The sequence below is a fragment of the Mirounga angustirostris genome, unplaced genomic scaffold, assembly GCF_029215605.1.
Source record: "Mirounga angustirostris isolate CCGP_5_RB_7025 unplaced genomic scaffold, mMirAng1.0.hap1 SCAF_3, whole genome shotgun sequence".
In the NCBI taxonomy this organism is placed as follows: Eukaryota; Metazoa; Chordata; class Mammalia; order Carnivora; family Phocidae; genus Mirounga; species Mirounga angustirostris.
The window spans coordinates 165,753,800-165,773,495 of NW_026991711.1; the positions used below are offsets into that span (position 1 = coordinate 165,753,800).

General features: G+C 48.6%; 1 protein-coding gene across 6 annotated transcripts in view; it reads left to right on the forward strand.

Annotated features, from left to right (window-relative positions):
* The window catches only part of NRP2 (neuropilin 2), a 115,687-nt gene that overhangs the window by 72,848 nt on the left and 23,143 nt on the right, over positions 1 to 19,696 (forward strand). For 3 of the 6 annotated variants that reach the window (XM_045868156.3, XM_045868154.3, XM_064586962.1), the window contains exons 13-15: positions 9,295 to 9,557; positions 11,090 to 11,186; positions 12,343 to 12,363. In XM_045868156.3, the coding sequence (XP_045724112.1) occupies positions 9,295 to 9,557; positions 11,090 to 11,186; positions 12,343 to 12,363 (381 nt within the window). Of the gene's footprint in view, positions 1 to 9,294; positions 9,558 to 11,089; positions 11,187 to 12,342; positions 12,379 to 13,652; positions 13,803 to 19,696 lie in introns of those variants that run through there. The other 3 variants (XM_045868155.3, XM_045868152.3, XM_064586963.1) reach the window with 2 other exon arrangements.

Genomic DNA, 19,696 nt, shown 5'->3' on the forward strand with positions numbered 1-19,696 from the left:
CACAAAGAGGAGACACTCTTTAAGAGAAGTGTGCCATATGTTTTATCCCCTTATGGGAGAGCTAAGCAAAAGTAATTGCGTGTAGGAAAGGAGGTGTCTTCATCGAGCATGGGGGGTGTCGGGAGAGCCGAGGGGGGAGGAAAAGGACAACAGAATAGCCATGTTGAAATATCATACACAGCCTATTTGCTCAGAAGTGTCTGTGGAAACAACTTACATTCCTTAGATATTTTCTGATTTAGTTCTTTTCTCATGTTTTGTTTTGTCTTTTTTTTTTTTTTCTTTTCCTTTCAAGTCAGCAATTAGTTCTGTTCTTTTGGCCAGTGGTAATAGTTGCTTAAGGCTGACAAGACACCCACTGGTTTCATGCCACTGTTTTTGTTTTTCAAGATAGTCTTTCCAGCCGCTCAGAACCCCTTCTTTTAGCTCTTTGCTTGTGGCTTATAAGCCTGGAGTGTGTGCTCACACCAGCCCCTGGGGACCCTGTCCCGAATCCAGTGACCCCTGGTGGTTGCAGAGGAGCCGGCCCCATGTCCTCTGAGAAGCCACTTCTGCCTTTTCTCTGCAGCTACAGCCTCACAGAAATGTCTTCCCTTGTGGGAGCCGTAGTATTTTCTAGAGACATTCTCGAGTGCGATGATCGTAAACCCAGTTTTGAGGATGATCAGATTCTTGTGTTTCAGGGACAAGGTAAAAACTCTGAGATGCCGTGGTGAGTCCACGTGTCCAGAGCTGCACCGTTTAATATGGTAGCCACTAGCTATCTTAATTTTAGTTAATTACAGTTAAATACAGCTATAATTTTAGCTCCTCGTCTCAGGGGCTTGGTAGCCAGGATATATCGGACGGCACAGATGTAGACCGTGGCTATCATCACAGGACTGTCTTGGTCAGACTGTGTAGGCATCTTTTGGTATTGACGTGTGCGTGATCTCTGGGGTCCTTGCTGATGCTGCTTCTGCACAGAGGGGACCGAGGGCCGTGTGAACCAAGAAGTGAGTACTTAGGTGGACGTGCCTTCTCTGCGGTCCCTTGGTGGGAGTGTCCAGTGGCAGGTACTTTCGTCATTGTGTAGTTCAACCTCAGTGAGCAACCACGGTAAGGTAAGCGAGTAGCATAGCATTAGATAGGGTAGGAACTATTTCATTTGACCAAAAAGAAGTAAATACTAAGTAATACCAATAATGGTAATAATAGTGGTAATGATAATAATAATAGTTATGGTTATTATTATTATCATTGTTATCAGGAATGAGACAAGAAGACTAGCGAAAGAACGGACCTTGGCAGGTCAGCTGCAGAATCCTCAAGTGTGTGGGCTCCCTACACGTGTGTTCTTGTACGTTTGTTGGCCTCGTGAACTATGGTGACGGTAGTACTTCATTCCAGTCCCTCCAAATCATGGAAGTGATATAAAGGAAACAGGCAGGGTGCTGCCTGGCTCAGCTGGTAGAGCATGCGACTCCTGGTCTCGGAGTTGTGGGTTCAGGCCCCACGTTGGGCATGGAGCCTACTTAAAATTAAATAAGTAGGGGTGCCTGGGTGGCTCAGTTGGTTAAGCGACTGCCTTCGGCTCAGGTCATGATCCTGGAGTCCCGGGATCGAGTCCCGCGTCGGGCTCCCTGCTCGGCAGGAGTCTGCTTCTCCCTCTGACCCTCCCCCTCTCATGCTCTCTGTCTCTCATTCTCTCTCTCTCACAAATAAAAAAAAAATAATAAATAAAATTAAATTAAATAAGTAAATAACAAAAAATAAAACAAAATAAAGAAAACAGGCAATGCCTACTTGTAACAGTACACCATCATGAAAAGACCGAGCTTTGGCTGCCTAGCGCTTGTATGTTTACTCTGGATTCAAAAACAAGCTCAAGACAGACTGAGAATACGATGTTCTGAAATGTTTGAATACTGTTAGTGTAGCTATTCCATCACATGTCAGTGGTAGAGCTATTAACATATCGTGGGGCTGTTTTGATGCAGGTTGGGCCATTTATAAACTCCATGGGAGCAGAGGACCAGAACTGTGATTCACTGGGGCTCAGCTGCGAGAGCTGGGGTGTTGGTGGGGGTTGTGGGCGGGGGGAGGTAGGTGGTTGCAAATACATTGCAGAAAAGAATGATGAGTGGACTTGCTCATGATGGGTTTGGTATTTGACCGGGAGCTAGTAGTGACCCTGGGAATGAAAAAGCAGCTCCCTCAGAACTCAAAGGCCTCCCCTGTAGGTGGGACCAGGGCATCAGAGGGTCCAGACTCTGCATTGGCATTAGCTTGAGTTGCCGTTGGAAAGAGGACGATGTGGCGGGACACAGCCACGGCTCACAGCCAGACGAGAGCTTCTCGGGCTCAGACTATGGGGGACAATTATTATTATTATTATTTTTTTTTTTGAAAGAGAGAATGAGACAGAGAGAGAGAGCACGAGATGGGGGAGGGTCAGAGGGAGAAGCAGGCTCCCCGCCGAGCAGGGAGCCCGATGCGGGACTCGATCCCGGGACTCCAGGATCATGATCTGAGCTGAAGGCAGTCGCTTAACCAACTGAGCCACCCAGGCGCCCTAAATTATTTTTAAAAGCATGCATAATGGGATCCTATTACTATAAAATTATTTCATTTTTTTAAAAGATTTTATTTATTTATTTGACAGAGAGAGAGAGAGACAGAGAGAGGGAACACAGCAGGTGGGGTGGGAGAGGGAGAAGCAGGCTTCCCGCGGAGCAGGGAGCCCGATGCGGGACTCGATCCCGGGACTCCAGGATCACGACCTGAGCTGAAGGCAGTCGCTTAACCAACTGAGCCACCCAGGCGCCCTAAATTATTTTTAAAAGCATGCATAATGGGATCCTATTACTATAAAATTATTTCATTTTTTTAAAAGATTTTATTTATTTATTTGACAGAGAGAGAGAGACAGAGAGAGGGAACACAGCAGGTGGGGTGGGAGAGGGAGAAGCAGGCTTCCCGCGGAGCAGGGAGCCCGATGCGGGACTTGATCCCGGGACTCCAGGATCATGACCTGAGCCAAAGGCAGTCGCTTAACCGACTGAGCCACCCAGGCGCCCTATGGGGGACAATTAAAGACCAGGAGCAACTTGGCTAAAAGAAAGCCAATATTCAAAGAATACCTTCAACTGGAAAAGGAAAGCATAGAGGCTCTTCTTTAAGGAAAACAGGAAGGAAAAAAACATCTCTGACTTTATAGAAAAGACAGCAGTGAAGAGAAGCTATTGTTCCTTTTTTTAAATTTTTTTATTTAAATTCAATTTAATTAACATATAGTGTGTTATTAGTTTCCGAGGTGGAAGTCCGTGATTCATCAGTTGTATATAACACCCAGTGCTCTTTACCTCAAGCGCCCTCCTTAATGCCTGTCACCCAGTTGCCCCATTCTCCCCCACCTCCCCTCAGTTTGTTCCCTGTACTTAAGAGTCGCTTATGGTTTGCCTCCCTCTCTGTTTTCCTCTTATTTTATTTTTCCTTCCTTCCTCTCTGTTCATCTGTTTCGTTTCCTTTTTTTCTGAAAGTCATGATTGGCCGAGTTCCCCAGCAGTGTGCAGATTGATTATGAAAGGGCAGAACGATGACAAGACTGCCTCAATTGTAAAACCTTCATGAAAGCTGACATACAAAAATTAAAAAATAAATTAAAAAAAAAAAAAGAGCCAGCTCTAGGAAGACCAGACCTGAGGCCTCAAATGTCCACAAAATGGTCAATTGTAAACCTTGAGAACATCCTGCTGAGTTCATCCAAAGTCAATGTTTCCCTTAACCAGTTGTTAATTTGAGGACCTTAGCAGAGATAGACTGACCTTGGGAGGCCAGCTGAGGGGCTGACTCATGGTTTAAGCATGACCTATACAAAGAGATTACATCTCCTGCAGCACTAAATATTCTTTCAGATGGTTGTTCTAGTAGGAGGGCAAGATGCGAGCCAGGAGATGTGTGTGTCGGACAGATGGTGCGTTTGGCTTTGCGGTAGCCAGGACGATCAGACTGTGATGTACTTCAGGGTTTGGTAAGGTGTGGACACAACCAATTCCATTGCTTTTGGGCCAGCCACAGTCACGTGCTCACATAGCACTCCTGCGGCTGAAGCCAGATGCGGCCACAAATCGCCAGGTGAAGTATCAGGAGATCCTTTCTAGAGACAGTGGCAGGTTAAAATGCCTGAATGACCCTGTCCTCTGCATGTCCTCCCTGCCCTTTTGAACTCCTGTGGTTGGTTCCCATGTGATTATTTTCCCTGTGTCATGGGCAACAACAGATGTTTCGAGTCAAGGACCTAGTCGCAAAATGCCTCCCAAATATGTCACGTCCAGGAGGAGAGGGATTGTATCTCTGGGACATTATTTCTTCCTTCTCTTTCAGCAACTGAATGTATTTCCTTTCTATTGTCTTTTTGTTGGAAGCTCTCCATGGCCGGCATCACTGCCCTGGGCTACAAGAACAAGAAGATAGTCAGGCAGAGCTGGTTTTGAGCTGGTCAGTCGTCATGTCTGGGGACCTCTTAACAATCCAAAGGGCTTTTCCTTGAGGTCCAAGTCAATAGCTAAAGCCCTCCGCCCCCCGCGTCATGCCAGCCCACTGCGTGCTTACAACTTTCCTCTGTGTTTGGCAGCGGTAGGCCATAAATTAGAGCGTTCTACGCGAACAGACTTCACTCACAGCACATACATGGGTGCCATGACTTCAAAGAACTGAAGCACTTAGCTTAGAGGAGCATTAGTGTAGACCTACCCCCATGACTAAGGCCCCCCAAAGTGGACATTTGAAGAGGCAAGGGCTGAGTTTTCCGAGAAAGCGAAGACTCAGGGTCTGAATTCTTCACGAGTGAAAAGGTTTCTGAGTCAGAGGACAGAAATTGGCAGTGCTCCATCAGGGATAGAAGGAGGACATGTGTCTCAGTGACAGCAGGAAAACTTAAAACTGAATTTAAGAAGTTCCTGACAGTTAGGGTTGTGACCCAGAAAACACATTGCCGCTGTGGCCTATGGAAACTCCTGCTCTGGAGAATTTAAAGCAGAGGGTAGACAGCTGTTCTGGGGATGTTTTCAGCGTGGTTCCTCTGGGCAGCCGGGCTGACCTGATCTAAGCTGTCTCTTGAGGTCCCACTCTCATTCCAGAATCATGTAGTATTTTATTTCATCTCCTATACAGTGACAGGAAAGACATGTGGTAAGCAGTGCATTATGCACAAGTAAGGGCCGGCTGATTGCTGGGGTTGGAGCACCTTCACTGCCCTCCGGCCAAACCATACTTCCTTGTGAGTCTAGGACTGGTCTTCCCAGGTTATTGGTGCTCTTTTGGCCCTTTTTCTTTCTAAAAAAAAAAAAAAAGGCAAGACATAGGGGTCAGTATATAGTGATAAAGATCAGAGCTTTTATTGAGTGCTTACTATGTCCCTGTTACTACTGAGTGTTACTATGTCCCTGTTACTACTGAGTGTTACTATGTCCCTGTTACTACTGAGTGTTACTATGTCCCTGTTACTACTGAGTGTTACTGTGTCCCTGTTGGCGTGCAAAGCATTTCCCATGGCCTGTTCCATTTCCTTCTCCTCACAGCCCTCTCCAGTAATGTTCTTATTAGACCCATTTTACAGACGGGGAGACTGAGGCTTTAAATGATGGGTGAGTGTTAGACAAGGGCTCCAGCCCAGATGAGCGGCCACGCTCCGGCGATTCTGCTCCTTTGTGCGGTGCTTTCGGCTAGCAGCTGTCTCAGACACAGGCCTTCAGTTCTCCGAGCCTCTGCTTCCTCTCTGGTAAAAATGGAGAAAATGGTACTTGCTTCACAGACCTAGATTTCACAGGGAAGATTATATAAGAAAAGGCAGACGGCGCTTCCTGCACGACTTCTGGCACACAGTAGGTGCTCAGTGAACACCAGTTCCCTTGCCCCTGCCTGTCCCGTCCCCTCCCTGGACCCTGCCCGGTCTTAGCCTTCCCTTCATGACGTCCTGCTTCTAATCAGGCCCCCTCAGCGACAGGCAGGGACGTTTTGCGGCTCAGCGTCCCTCTGACTGATGTCTACTGCTAATTCCTTAAATTTACATATCATCTCTCTTCCCTCGAGCTCATAGCACTTAACAGACAAGTGGGGCACAAATGATTTAACTAAGTGAAATCCAGAGGCCTGCTTGTCTTGAGATTCTGCAAACTAGTGGATTAGCTTAGATGTCAGCACTGAATTATGATCCTTCAGCTGCTCGTGCTTAGCACACCACCAGCATTAACTCCCCGGTCTTCCAGTGGTCCTTTAAATCATGCGGTGTGATTATCGTCTTACTGTGAGAGAGAGAGCAGAGGAGGGGGAAGGAGGGGAGGAGGGGGCTAGCTGGGGTCCGGGGCACAGTAGCCTGGGAGACCTTTGGCCTGATGGTGCCTGAAGTTTTAGTACCAGGATGGGTAAACAGAACAGACCCAGATAAAATCCACCTCCACACACATTTCACTTACTAAATTCTAACCATTATGCTATGAATCCCCTGCCGCTTAAGAATGTAAATTCACACAAGTGACAGTATTTCTGCCAAGCAATTTTCAAGCAGCAAGTGGGTCTTATTTGTGAAACTGTGAAGGAAGGAGGCTGAATAATAAATCTCTGAAATCTGGTTTCCTTTCTATCTGAGGTGGAAGCAGTCAGGGCTTGGAAATTATTGGAGCACGGGAGCATCGGAGGGTGGGGGCGGGGAGGGTCTCACTGGTGGCTCCACGGTGTGTCCCCAGGTCACCCTGTTATCATCAGCTCTCCTCTCCTTTGAAAGGGGCGTTGGCTCAGGAGAGTGGGAGGGAATTGTGAAGAGATTATCTGAATCTGTGGGATTAGCAAAGGCTAGCTGATTCTTACTCGGTTCTTGTGTCTCGTGAGAATATAGAGCCTCCTATCGTTCCTTTATCTGTGTGTTTGTCATTCATTCATCTGTGGGAACAAAGTTTTCTTGAGTAGCAGCATCTATATATCACCGTTGAGGGGCAGGGAGAAGCAGCAGAGTATTAACCCTTATATGTGTAAGCCTGGGACTCTGTCATCTCACTGTAGCAAGGGGAAAGACCCACGCGAACCAGTTAAATTACAGCGTGAGGCAGTGGGTGGTTACCTGCTGAAATGCATGAGAAATGGCCTCGAGTCTTTCTAAAAACAAGATCAGTGGTACAGTCAGTAAAATGTTCGAGTTGTGGAGACTAAAGAGGCATTAGCTAGAATGTGCCAGAATGGGTAGGAGAAGAACTAGCGAAAGAGGTGGGAGAGGTAGAGTGGTAGGGGAGGGAGGGGTGGCAGGAAGGAGAAGCGGGAGCAGGGGCGGGGGTGTGGGGGGGGGGGAGCCCAGTTTACCTTGAATAGAGTGTGACGATTGCCCGGATGTGGGGCAGGTACCTGGGGCACAGCTGAAGCGAAGAACCCACTGCAGAGGTGGAAAACCTGACGTCAGGTCCAGCTGTACTCCTTACCACCCTCTCTACTTTGGACAAGTCCTTTGAACCTTTCTGACCTCCATGTCTTCGTCCTGTACAAGTAAGATTCAGAAGATAGAGCTCTCACAAGCATTTAGGAAGGATTAGACGAAACAATGCATGTGAATGTGCTTTGGAAACCTGCAAAGCATTCTGCAAATATGACTTATAATTATTATCATTAACAGTGGTAGTAATGGGATCTGATAGGAGAAGCGTAGGTTTGGAAGACCTTGGAGTGTCTGGTTGCAGACCCGTGTCTCCTCCCTTGGCAGATCACCACCTTTGAAATGTGTGCTGTGGACAGCTGCCCGGTTATCTGTGCTGCCTCTGGCCTTGAAGGGGTCTCCTGTTGTGGGGCTATTAGACATGTGGTTCTGGATGGTTAAGGAGACAAACTGGAATCCCAACTATGCATCCTGAACTGGTCTGATTTGACTTCAGGGGAGGGTAGCTTCTGGAGCAGTAATCCTAGCGAATCTAACTGGAGGGGCTTGTGGGGGGCGGCCAGGAAGGAGGGAGAGAGATGGCTGTGGGAAAGAAGGAAGGTGCTGTTTTGGGGCCAGTGACACGCTCATTGCTAGAACAACGATGTGAGCAGGGGTAGCAATGGTAACCTGTTGATTCAGGGCTCTGAGTTCTTGCCTGTTCTCCCCTGACAAGCCCAGGATGTTCACGGTCCCTGGTGAATAAGAAAGCTGGGTGCGTGTGTCTCAGATTAACATGATCCACAAGGGTCTGATGTGCTGGCTGTGTGGTGTGAACATCCCCCGCCACCTTGCGGAAGTGTTGGGCATAGGATGTTTCGGGGCCAAAAGGAGGCGGTGAGATTGTCTTCTCAAATGCCACCCTGTTTTCTGTACAAGTGGCCAGAATGCTCCTGTGTACGTTGGGTTTGCAGGCGCAGGCCCCCATACCCGCGTCTGCAGGGCATGGGGTCTGCAAATGGCAGCAAGACCTCCGTCTTCTGCACGGTGTCTGATGTATTTGCAAACTAATCAGCCAAAAGGCCCATCCTCCAAACATTTGGATGGGTGAAACCTTCATTTCCCATCCAGTGTATATTCTCTATTAAACACGTAGCCTTCATTAGTGATGATGACTGTGCCTGTTCTCGGTGGAGCTGTTTGCCTGGCTTTCTGAAAAAGGCCAATTCTAGCCTCCCCGGGCTGGACAGGGAAGGGAGTAGGGTGTCCGGCCCCCCTGGCTCACCCCCACCCCTCCACAGCCACCATCCCTTCTTCCGCTTGAGGTCGACGCTGGCTTCTGACAGTAGCTAGAGTCCAGGTACCACCTAGGAGCATGGGTGGAGACAGACGGTGTTAAATGTCTTCCATTTGGCCAGTGCCCAGCCAAGATGACAAAGGCCTGAAGCATAAGCCACTGGCTAGAATCATCTTCCAGTCTAGCAGCCACCTCGCCCCCTTAGAATTTAGTTCATCAGGATGCATTGGCCCTTTGGGTAAGCCAATGGTGAATAAGACATGGGTCTGGCATCTTCGGTTCTAGGGGGGGAAGACAGGCACAGACACCACCAGCCAAGACGTAAGGCCAAAGGCACCAAGTACCGTCTGTACACAAAGACACTGAGAAAGTGATACGGAGAAATAGGCAGGAAAGACAACCTGACCTCAAGGCTCCCAAAAAGCCTTCAAAAGGGAGCAGCTTTGGAGCCCAGCTCTTAAGCTTGAGAAGAAAACACAGGGCCTGGAGAACAAGGACATGAATAAGCAAGACCCCCAAACTCTGGTTCCGGCTTTCTCCGGGCGGGGAGGGGGGGCCACAGCCGCAAACTGGTCTCTTTCCCCAGGGTAATGGGAACCTCTGGGTTTCTTTCCCACAGATGACAGGAATTTCTTGCGGCTGCAGAGCGATGGGCGGAGAGAGGGCCAGTATGCCCGGCTCATCAGCCCTCCCGTGCACCTGCCCCGAAGCCCCGTGTGCATGGAGTTCCAGTACCAGGCCACAGGCGGCCGCGGGGTGGCGCTGCAGGTGGTGCGCGAGGCCAGCCAGGAGAGCAAGCTCCTCTGGGTCATCCGCGAGGACCAGGGCAATGAGTGGAAACACGGGCGGATCATCTTGCCCAGCTATGACACGGAGTATCAGGTAGGGTGGTGACGGGAGGTGGGTGCAGAGATCCCGGGGATCTTTGTGATCCATATTTCAATATTGCAAAGGGCCCTGCCCATTCATCATTAGGGAACGTGGTTAAGCGCCGCTGTTTTCATTGTGTTTCTCACATTGCCATGGCAACTAAATGACACTCTTATTTGTTATTCAAAATGTGCCTATCTCTACACCCAGACTTGGTTCTTTGTTCCTCCTATTGCCTTTTATATTGCTGAAATCTTCCCAACAAATGTTTCTTCTCTCCATTGTAGTTTAGATTGCTATCAGGTAGGCTGACAAAGGGACACAGAAGCCAGGGAAATAAACCCAAACCAGCCTCCACACACGGGGGAGGAAGGCTGCCGAGCCCCCTTGCACTCCAAGAAGAGGGGAGAATCCCGCCAGACCTGTCCCGGGGCACGTGGGCGAGGGAAGGGGAGGGTGGCTGTTTGCACTCAGTGGCCAGCAAACCAGAAAGACTCCTAAATGAACGGTTCCTCTCCCCACCGCTCCAGGAGTTGAGGTTTATTATCTCTGCCCCACAGAGCGAAAGACTGAGGCACAGATGGGTATGCACAGCTGTGGCTGAGGCTTGGGTAGGAGTAGACACACTGTGGAAGAGGTGACTGAGAACCAGCCAAGGCATTAACCTGCTCCTCCCCAGACGAGAAGCAGCAACAGACGGCTGGTGAGGCAGCCAACTGCTCGCTCAGCTTGCCAGAGGACATGTGCTCGTTTGCAGAGAGAACCTAGGGAGGGTGAGCACGAGGAATGATTGAAGACCACAGAGCAGAGGGGCTTCTGCATGCAGCCGGCAGTTGCTCTGGAGCTTGTAAGGTGTCCTGAGTTCTGCCCCACCCTGGCCTGCGTTCCCATTTATAAACCTTAATGCACTGTATTGTAAGGACCTGTTTGCATTTTCGTCTCACCCGTCAGATGGTGAGGATCTCTGGGCAGAGGTTGGACTTACGAGATTTTGTAACCGTCCGTGTGCCTGGCACATAGTAGGTGTTCCGTCAACTACAGTGAAGGAAAAAATCCTTTCCCTCCTAGTTGTAATAATGGAACCATAAGACAATGCTATGCCCGAGGCAATCCAAACCCAGCGTACTGTATTTCTCACCTTACCCCACCTGTCATGTCCTCTGAGTTACCAAATACCTGGATTGGGCATTTGAAAGATTTACGAGAAAGGAACTTCAAAAATGGCTAGGGACATTTCAACCCTCCTTTAAACATGGCCTGATTCCGGTCCTTTTAATCAGTATGTTCCAGTTACTGGACAACACTGTCCATCACCTTGTTATATGTATTTTTAATCCCTTCAGATATGCATTTGATTTGAACCAACTCTTTTTAAATTAAGATTTCAAGTACCATAGCCCTGTGGTCAACAGATGTGTACCAGGTACAGTCACACACACACACACACACACTCTTTAAGCTGCAGTTAACAGAAAACTGGAAATCTTTGCACTCTTTGAACCAGGGAGCTCGGTTAACATGGCCCTTGTTCTTCTGGCTTCTAGATTGTGTTTGAGGGAGTCATAGGAAAAGGACATTCAGGAGAAATTGCCATTGACGACATTCGGATAAGCACTGATGTCCCACTGGAGAACTGTATGGGTACGTGAACACCTGTCTCTTTGTGGCTCTTCCAAACAAGACACCGGGGGCTGGGATATACAAGAGGAGGCAGCACGCCATTTTCAAACCCGGTTGTACCCAGTGGGTAGAACAGCAATGGTCTATGCAGGAGGTGAGGAATGAATGTAGTTGTAGCTTAGGCTGCATTCAGGATGGGAGGGGTGTGAAATGAGGTGAAGTCTTCTATCTCCTGTTCCCATTCAGAAATAGACATGCACTAAGTATATGGAAACTCAGGGTGGCAAGACCCCATCATCAGACTCCAGCTTTTAGCAAAGAAAATGCTAGAAGATGAGCACAGCTGCCAGTCAGAATTACATGCTGCAAAGCTTTGATGTTTTTAATGGAAGCCTTCACTGGTGAGCAAAAATAGTACATATGTTATATCTGACTGATAACACAACTACCCAGGTTGTTCCTTTACATGAATGAACTGCAGGGCAAACTATGGCAGGTGAGGTAAGATTTTAGAGTTTGCTCCGAAGCTAACAGCTTCAATGCCCAAGATCCCAGAGCTGTAAGATTCAGCATTGCATGCCAGGTGACCAGCACAGGAAGGACAGCATGGCTGTCCCTTTGGACAGAAGTGCTGAGCAGCCAGCCCACAGAAGATGCACACATTTTACCCAGGTCACCCCCAAGGGCATCCTGACCGTCTCCCATGGGAGACATGGACATTTCCAAAAGCAAGAGGGAATCCTGAGAAGGAACGGGACCTGCTTTTACTAGGCAGAGTGACTGTAATCACTCACCGAGAGCTTTTCTTGGCACATGGGTCCTGGATGTGTGTGTGCCTGATGATGTCAGAAGCACCTGGGACCATCCCAGTCCCTTTAGGCCCCAGGCATCTAAACGTACTCCAGGCTCTGAGAAAGTAATCAGTGGTAAATGACTGATTACAATGCTTTAGAGACCCATTGCTCTATAAAGAACTTTTTGTTCCAAAGCAACTTTGAGACTTTCTCACCCCCCTCCCATCCTGTGATGATGATGTGTTAGACAGTCTAGAGCATGAGGTGGACATGGGGACATTTTCCATGGGGTATTACAAAAAGTCATCTTCATCATACCTTACACCTGCCCCATTATTTCTTCCCCTTATCTAACTCAATATTTTTTCTTCTCTTTTCCCCAGAACCCATCTCGGCTTTTGCAGGTGAGAATTTTAAAGGTAAAAAAAAAAAATTTTTTTTTTGCATGTCTTTTTCTTCCACCCATGTGATGTGAATTTGGTGTGGGGAAGGAACCTCCAAACTTGACAGATCTCTCGAGAGAAAACAGACACCACACCTTCCCGCCACTAGATGGCACCAACAACACCTGTAGATTCCCAGAAAGAGGATTGAGATCTTCACTGTCTCTTGTTTAATTAAAGTTTAGAAACCTATAATAGAGACAAATAGGTTACAGATAAACCTTTCAGCCTTGCATTGTCCAACAGGGAACAATGAGGCTAAAAATGCATGAATGGTGAGAAAGGAGAGGCTGTGGGGGAGACTGAACAACAAAAATCAGTAGTAAATTAAAAGTGAAACGAGGTGGCAATGATTTATTTTCGCCTGAAGATGGTTTCTTTCCAGCTGCAGGGCACCAAGACAGGGGTCGCAATGAGCCCCCAGTGAGGTGCAGTGGCAGGCGGTTTTGCGAGCGTAGAAAGTTAGGGAAAAGACACAAGGAGTGACGGTCCTGAGGAGAAAGAGTTGCAGAATTCTGGAGCTGGTGTCCGGTGAAGGGGACGAGGAGGCATGTTTGTCTCCTGGACTTAGAGCATTTAAATACAGGACTGAAAACCAGAACAGGACATTTGCTCCCTAACAAAGAGCAGAGCAGAGAGAGACAAATCTGGGATGCTGCCTCGTGGTCGGAGCGAGGGTGGTGGTGACGGTCTGTGCTGCGGGGGGCGGCGGGGTTCGCCTCCTGCCCTCCTTGAGCTCCAGTGCTTGACACCGATGAAGTTTCCACCCAGCTGTCCAATGCTGAGTGTCTAGAAGGCCCTCGAAGGGCTTCCATTCTGTTGCCCGGGTGGCAGAGCACACACCGACACTCCCTCTCACCTGACCCCTGAGGGTTTTCATACGAACAGCAGCGAGGCTTGTTGTGCCCTCTTTGTACCAGCTGGCCTTCACCCCAGGGGTGACAGCATTCCAGAGATAAGGAAGTCATTTTTATATCCGAAGTCTAGACTCGTTATCTTCGCTCTCATTAATCTGTCCAGCTCCTGGCTAGAAAGAGATGAATTCCCGGTTTGCCACCTAGATGTGCTTTTGACTCCAAATCATCTGGCCCAATTTTCCACTCATCATCCTCTAAGACAAGGGGAGGGGTGGCGGGAGGAAGAAAGTGGCAGGAAAGAGAATGACAGACCGACACAGAATACAGTTTCTTTCTTTCTCCCCCGTCCGTGCCTCCCGAACGCCATCCCCGCTCCCCACGGCACATGTGAAGTATGGAGTGTATACCTGGGCCTGTGTTGATGCTCTTCGGTGTGTGAGATTTATGTTAATGCGGGTCCAAGTGTGGGGAGGGAAGCTGAGATCCGAACTGACTCACTTGGATCACAGTTGAATTCAAGTTCTTGGAATTCCAGGACCCAAGGTAATGTTTCTGTGGGGCAAGTCAAACCTGCTCGTTAAGACTCCAAGCTCCCAGGAAGGCTGGCTAAAGACTGACAACGGGCACGCAGTGTTGTGTGTGAGCCCGCATGTCTGAGTCCATGACTGACAGGTACAGGGGCTAAGTGCTTTGCTTCTTAAGAGATTCAATGATGCAGGGCACATGTGCTGTTCTTGAGGCTCTGTTTACCGTGAGGCTTCACAGTCTGGTCATGTTCCCTTGTACAAAATATATAAATAAAATATCATCAGAGCTGCAGTGCTCACTTAGCCAAAATAAACACAGGGCTTAGTGACTTGAAGGTAAGCATCTCCGGCACGCTCCTGATGGGCTGATTCGGGGGTTAAGCAAAAGCAGCGCATGGGAGGCATGGATTGGCCCCTGACTGTTGTCTCTGGAGAGAGCAAGTGTTTTGGAAGAAGGAAACTAAGTCTTGAGGGGCAGAGACTTGGCCAAGGAACGTAGAGTCAAGGGCAGGATTGGAATTGAAAGTGGACAACTTCTATCACGTTGGCAAGTTGTACGCGGAACTCGGAGGCCGTAGCAAGGTGAACTCAGGGCCGGTCTTCTTTTGGGCCGAGGCCCCTTTGACCTCAGCATGCAAATCTGGGTTTTGACTCAAGGAGAGCCTTCTACTGGGGAGAGGAAAGGGGATGGCCATTTGCTCTGTCTAACCTAGTGAGTGACCGGCATAGCGTACCTCTCCTGGTCAGTGGCAGCCCCAGTGGGGGCGTGGGTGTCCTGGGATTAAATCAGCCTTTTCACTCAGAAAGGCAAACAAAGAGAAATCAGGTTTGGGCAGGCAGGATGTGGAAAGTTGATGGTGTAACGCTAATAACAATAGGCGGTTACATTGTTAGTATGGCTTTTTTTTTGGAATCCCGGTTGTTTTTCTTTTCCATTATAAATTAAGCATGAGACAGAAGCAATCTCATTCTTTAGGAGAGACCGATGTGTACTAGGTAAATCTTTAAGGAAATGCAATAAAAGTGGCCTCTGGGCTGGGTCTTATGAGGTATTCTTGATCTTTTATATTTGAAAGTGTCTTTTATTCTCTGCCTCTTACTCATTTCTTGCCATGAAACATTTTCTTTTTATTCCAGTCACCTGTGTGTTCTGCTTAGTGTGTATACTTTGATTGAAAACCAGGGTGTGAGTCCGTAATGAGGAGAAACAAGCCATAGAGAAAAAGAGAATGTGTAGAGAAGGAACAAGGAGGAGAGAGAATGAATAAGCTGCGTTGTCATGTGATTTGTAAGAAGACTTTTGTTGTTGTTGTTATGAGTCACATTTTAAACAATGTAGCCTGGGTGTGCATTTTTTTTCTTCCTTTCTTTTTTTTTTTTTTAAGCAGCGGCTATAACCATAGTGCCGTCATGTATCTTTTTCTAGAATTTGAGTTTTAACAAATGAAAAATTGTATAAAGGAAAAGAAAAAAAGAAAGAACCAAAAAGTGGTATAATTAAGATGATGGATTATTTCCTCTTAACCAATACTTTCTTTTTTCAGTAAAAGACAAAAGAATAATAAAGAAGCCAGTAAAAATATGGAAAGCCCATGATCAGAGCTCTGTAGTTGTTGACCAGGTGGTTATTTTTAGCAGCTCACAGTAGAAGCAAGAGGTTTTGTTCATGTTAGAGGCTGGGGACTTTGAACAACGCAGGAGCAGAGAGACTGGGTCTGGTACCTTCCCCGCTAGAGACCCATGGAAATCCCAGGCACGGGTGCACTCAGGAGGGGTGGTTGTTACAGTAGAGGATTCAGAACCTCTGTGTCTACCACTGGTGGATGCTAAAAGGAACATCAGTATCTCTTACTAATGGCTGTGAGCCTGGGTTTTATGTGTCAGACCAGTTCTGAGAGCTATAGGGCCCATCTCTGGGTTTCACGCTCCACAGTCCTGCTCCATTTTCCTCCAGGTAAAACCAGGAGAAAGTGAACATCTCAGTCATGAGAGAGACCGTCCGGGGGTAGCGACAGAGCTGGCTGGGGTTTGCCTCGGGGTTTAAGTTCTGTTTCTTTGGTGCCAACTGGTCCATCTCTGCCCATCTCTCCTCTTTTCCCCCCATCCTCATTCCCCCACGGGTCACCCCCCAGAGGCATCGCCTACCAACGTAGTGTCCCTCACCCCAGGGCGCAGGACCTGGGGTTGGCCTCAGATTCCCTCTCTCCTTGGCTTCCCCGCTCTTCTCTCCTAGAAGCACTTCCAAGAGGGGGTGCGGTACGAAAGGCAGAGAAGTATTCCTGAAGCCTGCCAGGGTTCCCGATAGGCAGCTGTGGTGTGCAATTCTTTCTCCTCATCCCCAACCCCCCCGCCCCTGACGTCTCCAGCTGCCAGATTAAGGCTAGGTGTTGCTGAGCAAGGGAGCATGGAGATGAGATGTGTGTAAACCTCGTCACTGCTTGGCTGCCATTGCTTGCCTAAGGGGACACCGAGGCATTCTTTGTGAGGTTTGCTCGCGCAGACTGCCTCTCCTGTCACAAAGGGGGCTGACGCGCCCCTCCCCGCAAGCGTGCCTTCATCTAAACAGCTGCCAGCATCACTTTCTCTAAGGGGAGAAGAACAGGTTTTTTTACCGACTTTCCCTCTCTCCAAGAAGTGAGTGCCACCGAAGAGAAGGGTCCGAAACTGGCAGCCACCAATCTGAATTTAGGGCATTTTGGAGAGATAGGGGAGCTCAGTGCAGCGTCTGCTAGCCTCGTGGAAGCCTCCCGAGGACCCACCCCGCCCCAAACACTGCTCATAGGCAAATCGAAGAGCCATTTCTCAGGGAGATTTTGTATTTTAACATTCTTCTTCCAAACAGATCAGTAGGCGTGACCACATTCTTCTACTATCTTCTGTAAACTCTTCTAGAGGAGGCAACCCATTTTTTTGTTGTTGTGTGTTTAATCTCACAAACTAAACAAGCCTTTTATCTGAAATACTCCTTCCCTAGCACCTCATTTTCAACCTGTGCAGAAAGGACTCTGCAGACAGGCCAGGCCTAAACAGTTCTTATTTGCCCTGAGCCTTTTTTCTTTCTTCTGAGAGAGATGCCTCACTGTTGGTGTCCTTCAAAACATTTCTTTTGGAGACCTGGGGGACTCCTCCAGGTCCTGAGGACATTTGATGGGCTTAGCTGTGGGAGATGCTTTCTCTTTACCATGATTCAGCGGGAACTTGACTGAGACAGTCGAGGGAGAGGACTACTTCTGTCCCTTCCCAGCTTGGTTAGGACGGGGCTCTGCATAATTCTGTAAAAGGAGAGACCGTCAATGTGTTGGGTTTTAGGAGACTCTGTGTCACAGGTCCTCAACTCTGCCCTTGTAGCACCGGAGTGGGCATAAGCACGAGGTAATAAGGGCGGCTTTGTTCTAGAATGGACAGAAATAGGCAGTGGGCCAGAGAGGTTATCTGAGCCCTGGGTTCCCGCGCTGGTCGCAGATTCGGTGCATGTGCTTCTGGTCCTGACCCTGCTACTTATCAGCGCTGTGAACTTCCTCCGAGGACTCTGCTCCCTCTGAGCATTTTACTTTGTGCTCCTCTGCCCTCTTACTCAATTTTCCTCCAGATCAAACCAGGAGAAAATCGCTTGTCCTCTCAGATCCTCAGGTTTCCCATCTGAGGATCACGAGGAATAAACAAGGTGATTCATGGGAGGCCCAAAGCCCCACACCCAGCACTCAGGAAATGACCGCTCACTCTAGCTGCTGTTCTGGCCACGTTTCCCAGTGGTTATTAATTAGTAACCCTAGTTGCACAATAGGAATGGAAGGAGCACTACCCACTGTGTCCTTGTTCCCCCTTGGTCTCCTCCTATGCATGGCTTCTTACAATGTATTGTTTGTCACAATTCAAATTCTTTGCCTTTGCATTGCCCCCTTTCCTCCAGGGAGCTTAGAACTGTTACAGATGGAAGCCTGCTCAACCTTGCAAATACACTTGGCGTTATTGACTGTTTAAATATCTGTTTCTCATTATCTCACACAATGAGAAGACTTTGTGGAGAATTAGAGGATGGTAATTAATGAAAAATAGTTCAAGAGTTGAAAGCATGTTCCAACTGGGGCGGGGTGGGGGAGGGGATGTGAGTAAGTGGTAAGAGTTAGTGCAATCCAAAGGAACGTTCAGGTTAGCATGTGGCCAGCTTTGGACAAGGCTAGAGTCTTCCCCACACTCTTTCTCCCATGTTGGGGGACCAGCCCAGGCTCCTTTGTTGCAAAGCAAGGGCCCAGTCACCCCACGTGACTGAGGGGACAAGTGGGGCCAAAATAGAGCCAATCACCAACCTAGGGGCCTGGTACAGGTGACATTTGTCTGAAGGGGGCCCCTTTCTTGCAACTTCACCTAGAGCCACAATATGAGCCAGCCAAATCACTAGCACTTTCCGAGGATAACTGCTACGTGAAGTACCAGTGGGTCATTAATGTTTTCCAGGGAATCTGGATGTTGTTTCAAATACATTCCCCCATCCATCCGTCCGTCCGTCCGTCCGTCCGTCTGACATTCATTGGATTGCTGCTTTGGCAGGACATTTAGCCCCTACCGGTCTGTCACCTTTCCTCTATCTGGCAAAGCAGAGCCTTAGTATGCAGCCCTCGAAGGCTGCCGCAGAGCCAGATTCCACACCAGCGACCCGCCTGCCTGTGGGAGTTGAGTCTCTTTAGCTGGAGAATGTTCTGAGAAACTCTGGCCCCAACTACGGGTCCCCCAAAATTGCCTGCGAGGGATGAGGGGAGAATTGTGAAATGGATCCTCTCTTTTCTAACTCCCTTAACATTATAAACACAAACTCATGTAGCATGTTTTCTCATTTCTCAAAACAATTGTCCAAGGAAGACATTTAAGGAGCTAATATACTGTCCATCGCTGTCTACAAAATGGCTTTTGTCATGAAAATTTTCTTCGTGTTGATAATGTGGGGGGAGAGGAGCATTGGCAGGAAAGGGGAAGCGGGTCTTCTACCAGATGTGGGGTGTGTCTTGCAAAGCAGAGCAGAACTCTGAGGCCAGAGGTCTAGCTCTGACTCTGAACACGTAACCCACGTATTACGATTTCCCCTCCCTCTGGTGGGCCCCCAGATCCTCCCCACCATGCCCCAACATTGTCGCTATCACAAGAAACACTCTAGGAGTAGCATTAAGGCCCAGCCCTGGCACTCTGAGCCTGGGGGGGAGGCGGTGTATTTAATGTTGAAAAGCAGCATCTCGACTGAAGGAAAGCAAGCCTTTGAGCCTGAGACAATGTGATTTGGAGGGAAGGTGGGCAGTTACGACTTTTCCACTCGACGAAAATGTGTGCTCCTACCTCTGGGGTCTGGTCAGGCGCTTTGTTCAGGTGGGGAGTTAATCCCTGGGGGCGAATCCCCTTCCCTTCTCTCTCACTGTGGAACCAAACTGAAATCAGAAATCAGAGGCAAACCCAAGGACGCCCTTTGGGGAGAGGGGGGTGGCCCCGGGGAACGTCAGCCCGTCCCCACACACTTTGCTGTTTCTCGTGCCTTCTCCTGAGCCCACGTGCAAATCCAACAGTAGGACAGTTGCCAGGCAGCAGATACTCTTGGTGACCTGAATAATGCGTTGACGCCAGTTCACTGTGGCTCGCAAGCTGGCCATTTCAAGGAGCCATTTTCAGCGCCTTGCTTTCTCTGTTTCTGTGCATAATTTTCAACATGGTCACAAAGATTGACAGAAAGAGGGAGGGGGAGGGAGGGAGATAAAGAGCTTCCTCAGCTACAGTAATGAAATTATTAAATGACAGAAATGATGTGGGAATAAAGAAAAACAGAGTAGGTGGTCATGAAGAAGACAAGGTAGAAAGGGGAGAGTGGGGCTGTTGATGTGGCCGCCGCTATGTCTGCGGTGTGACACATCCCTGTCAAAGCTCTTCCAA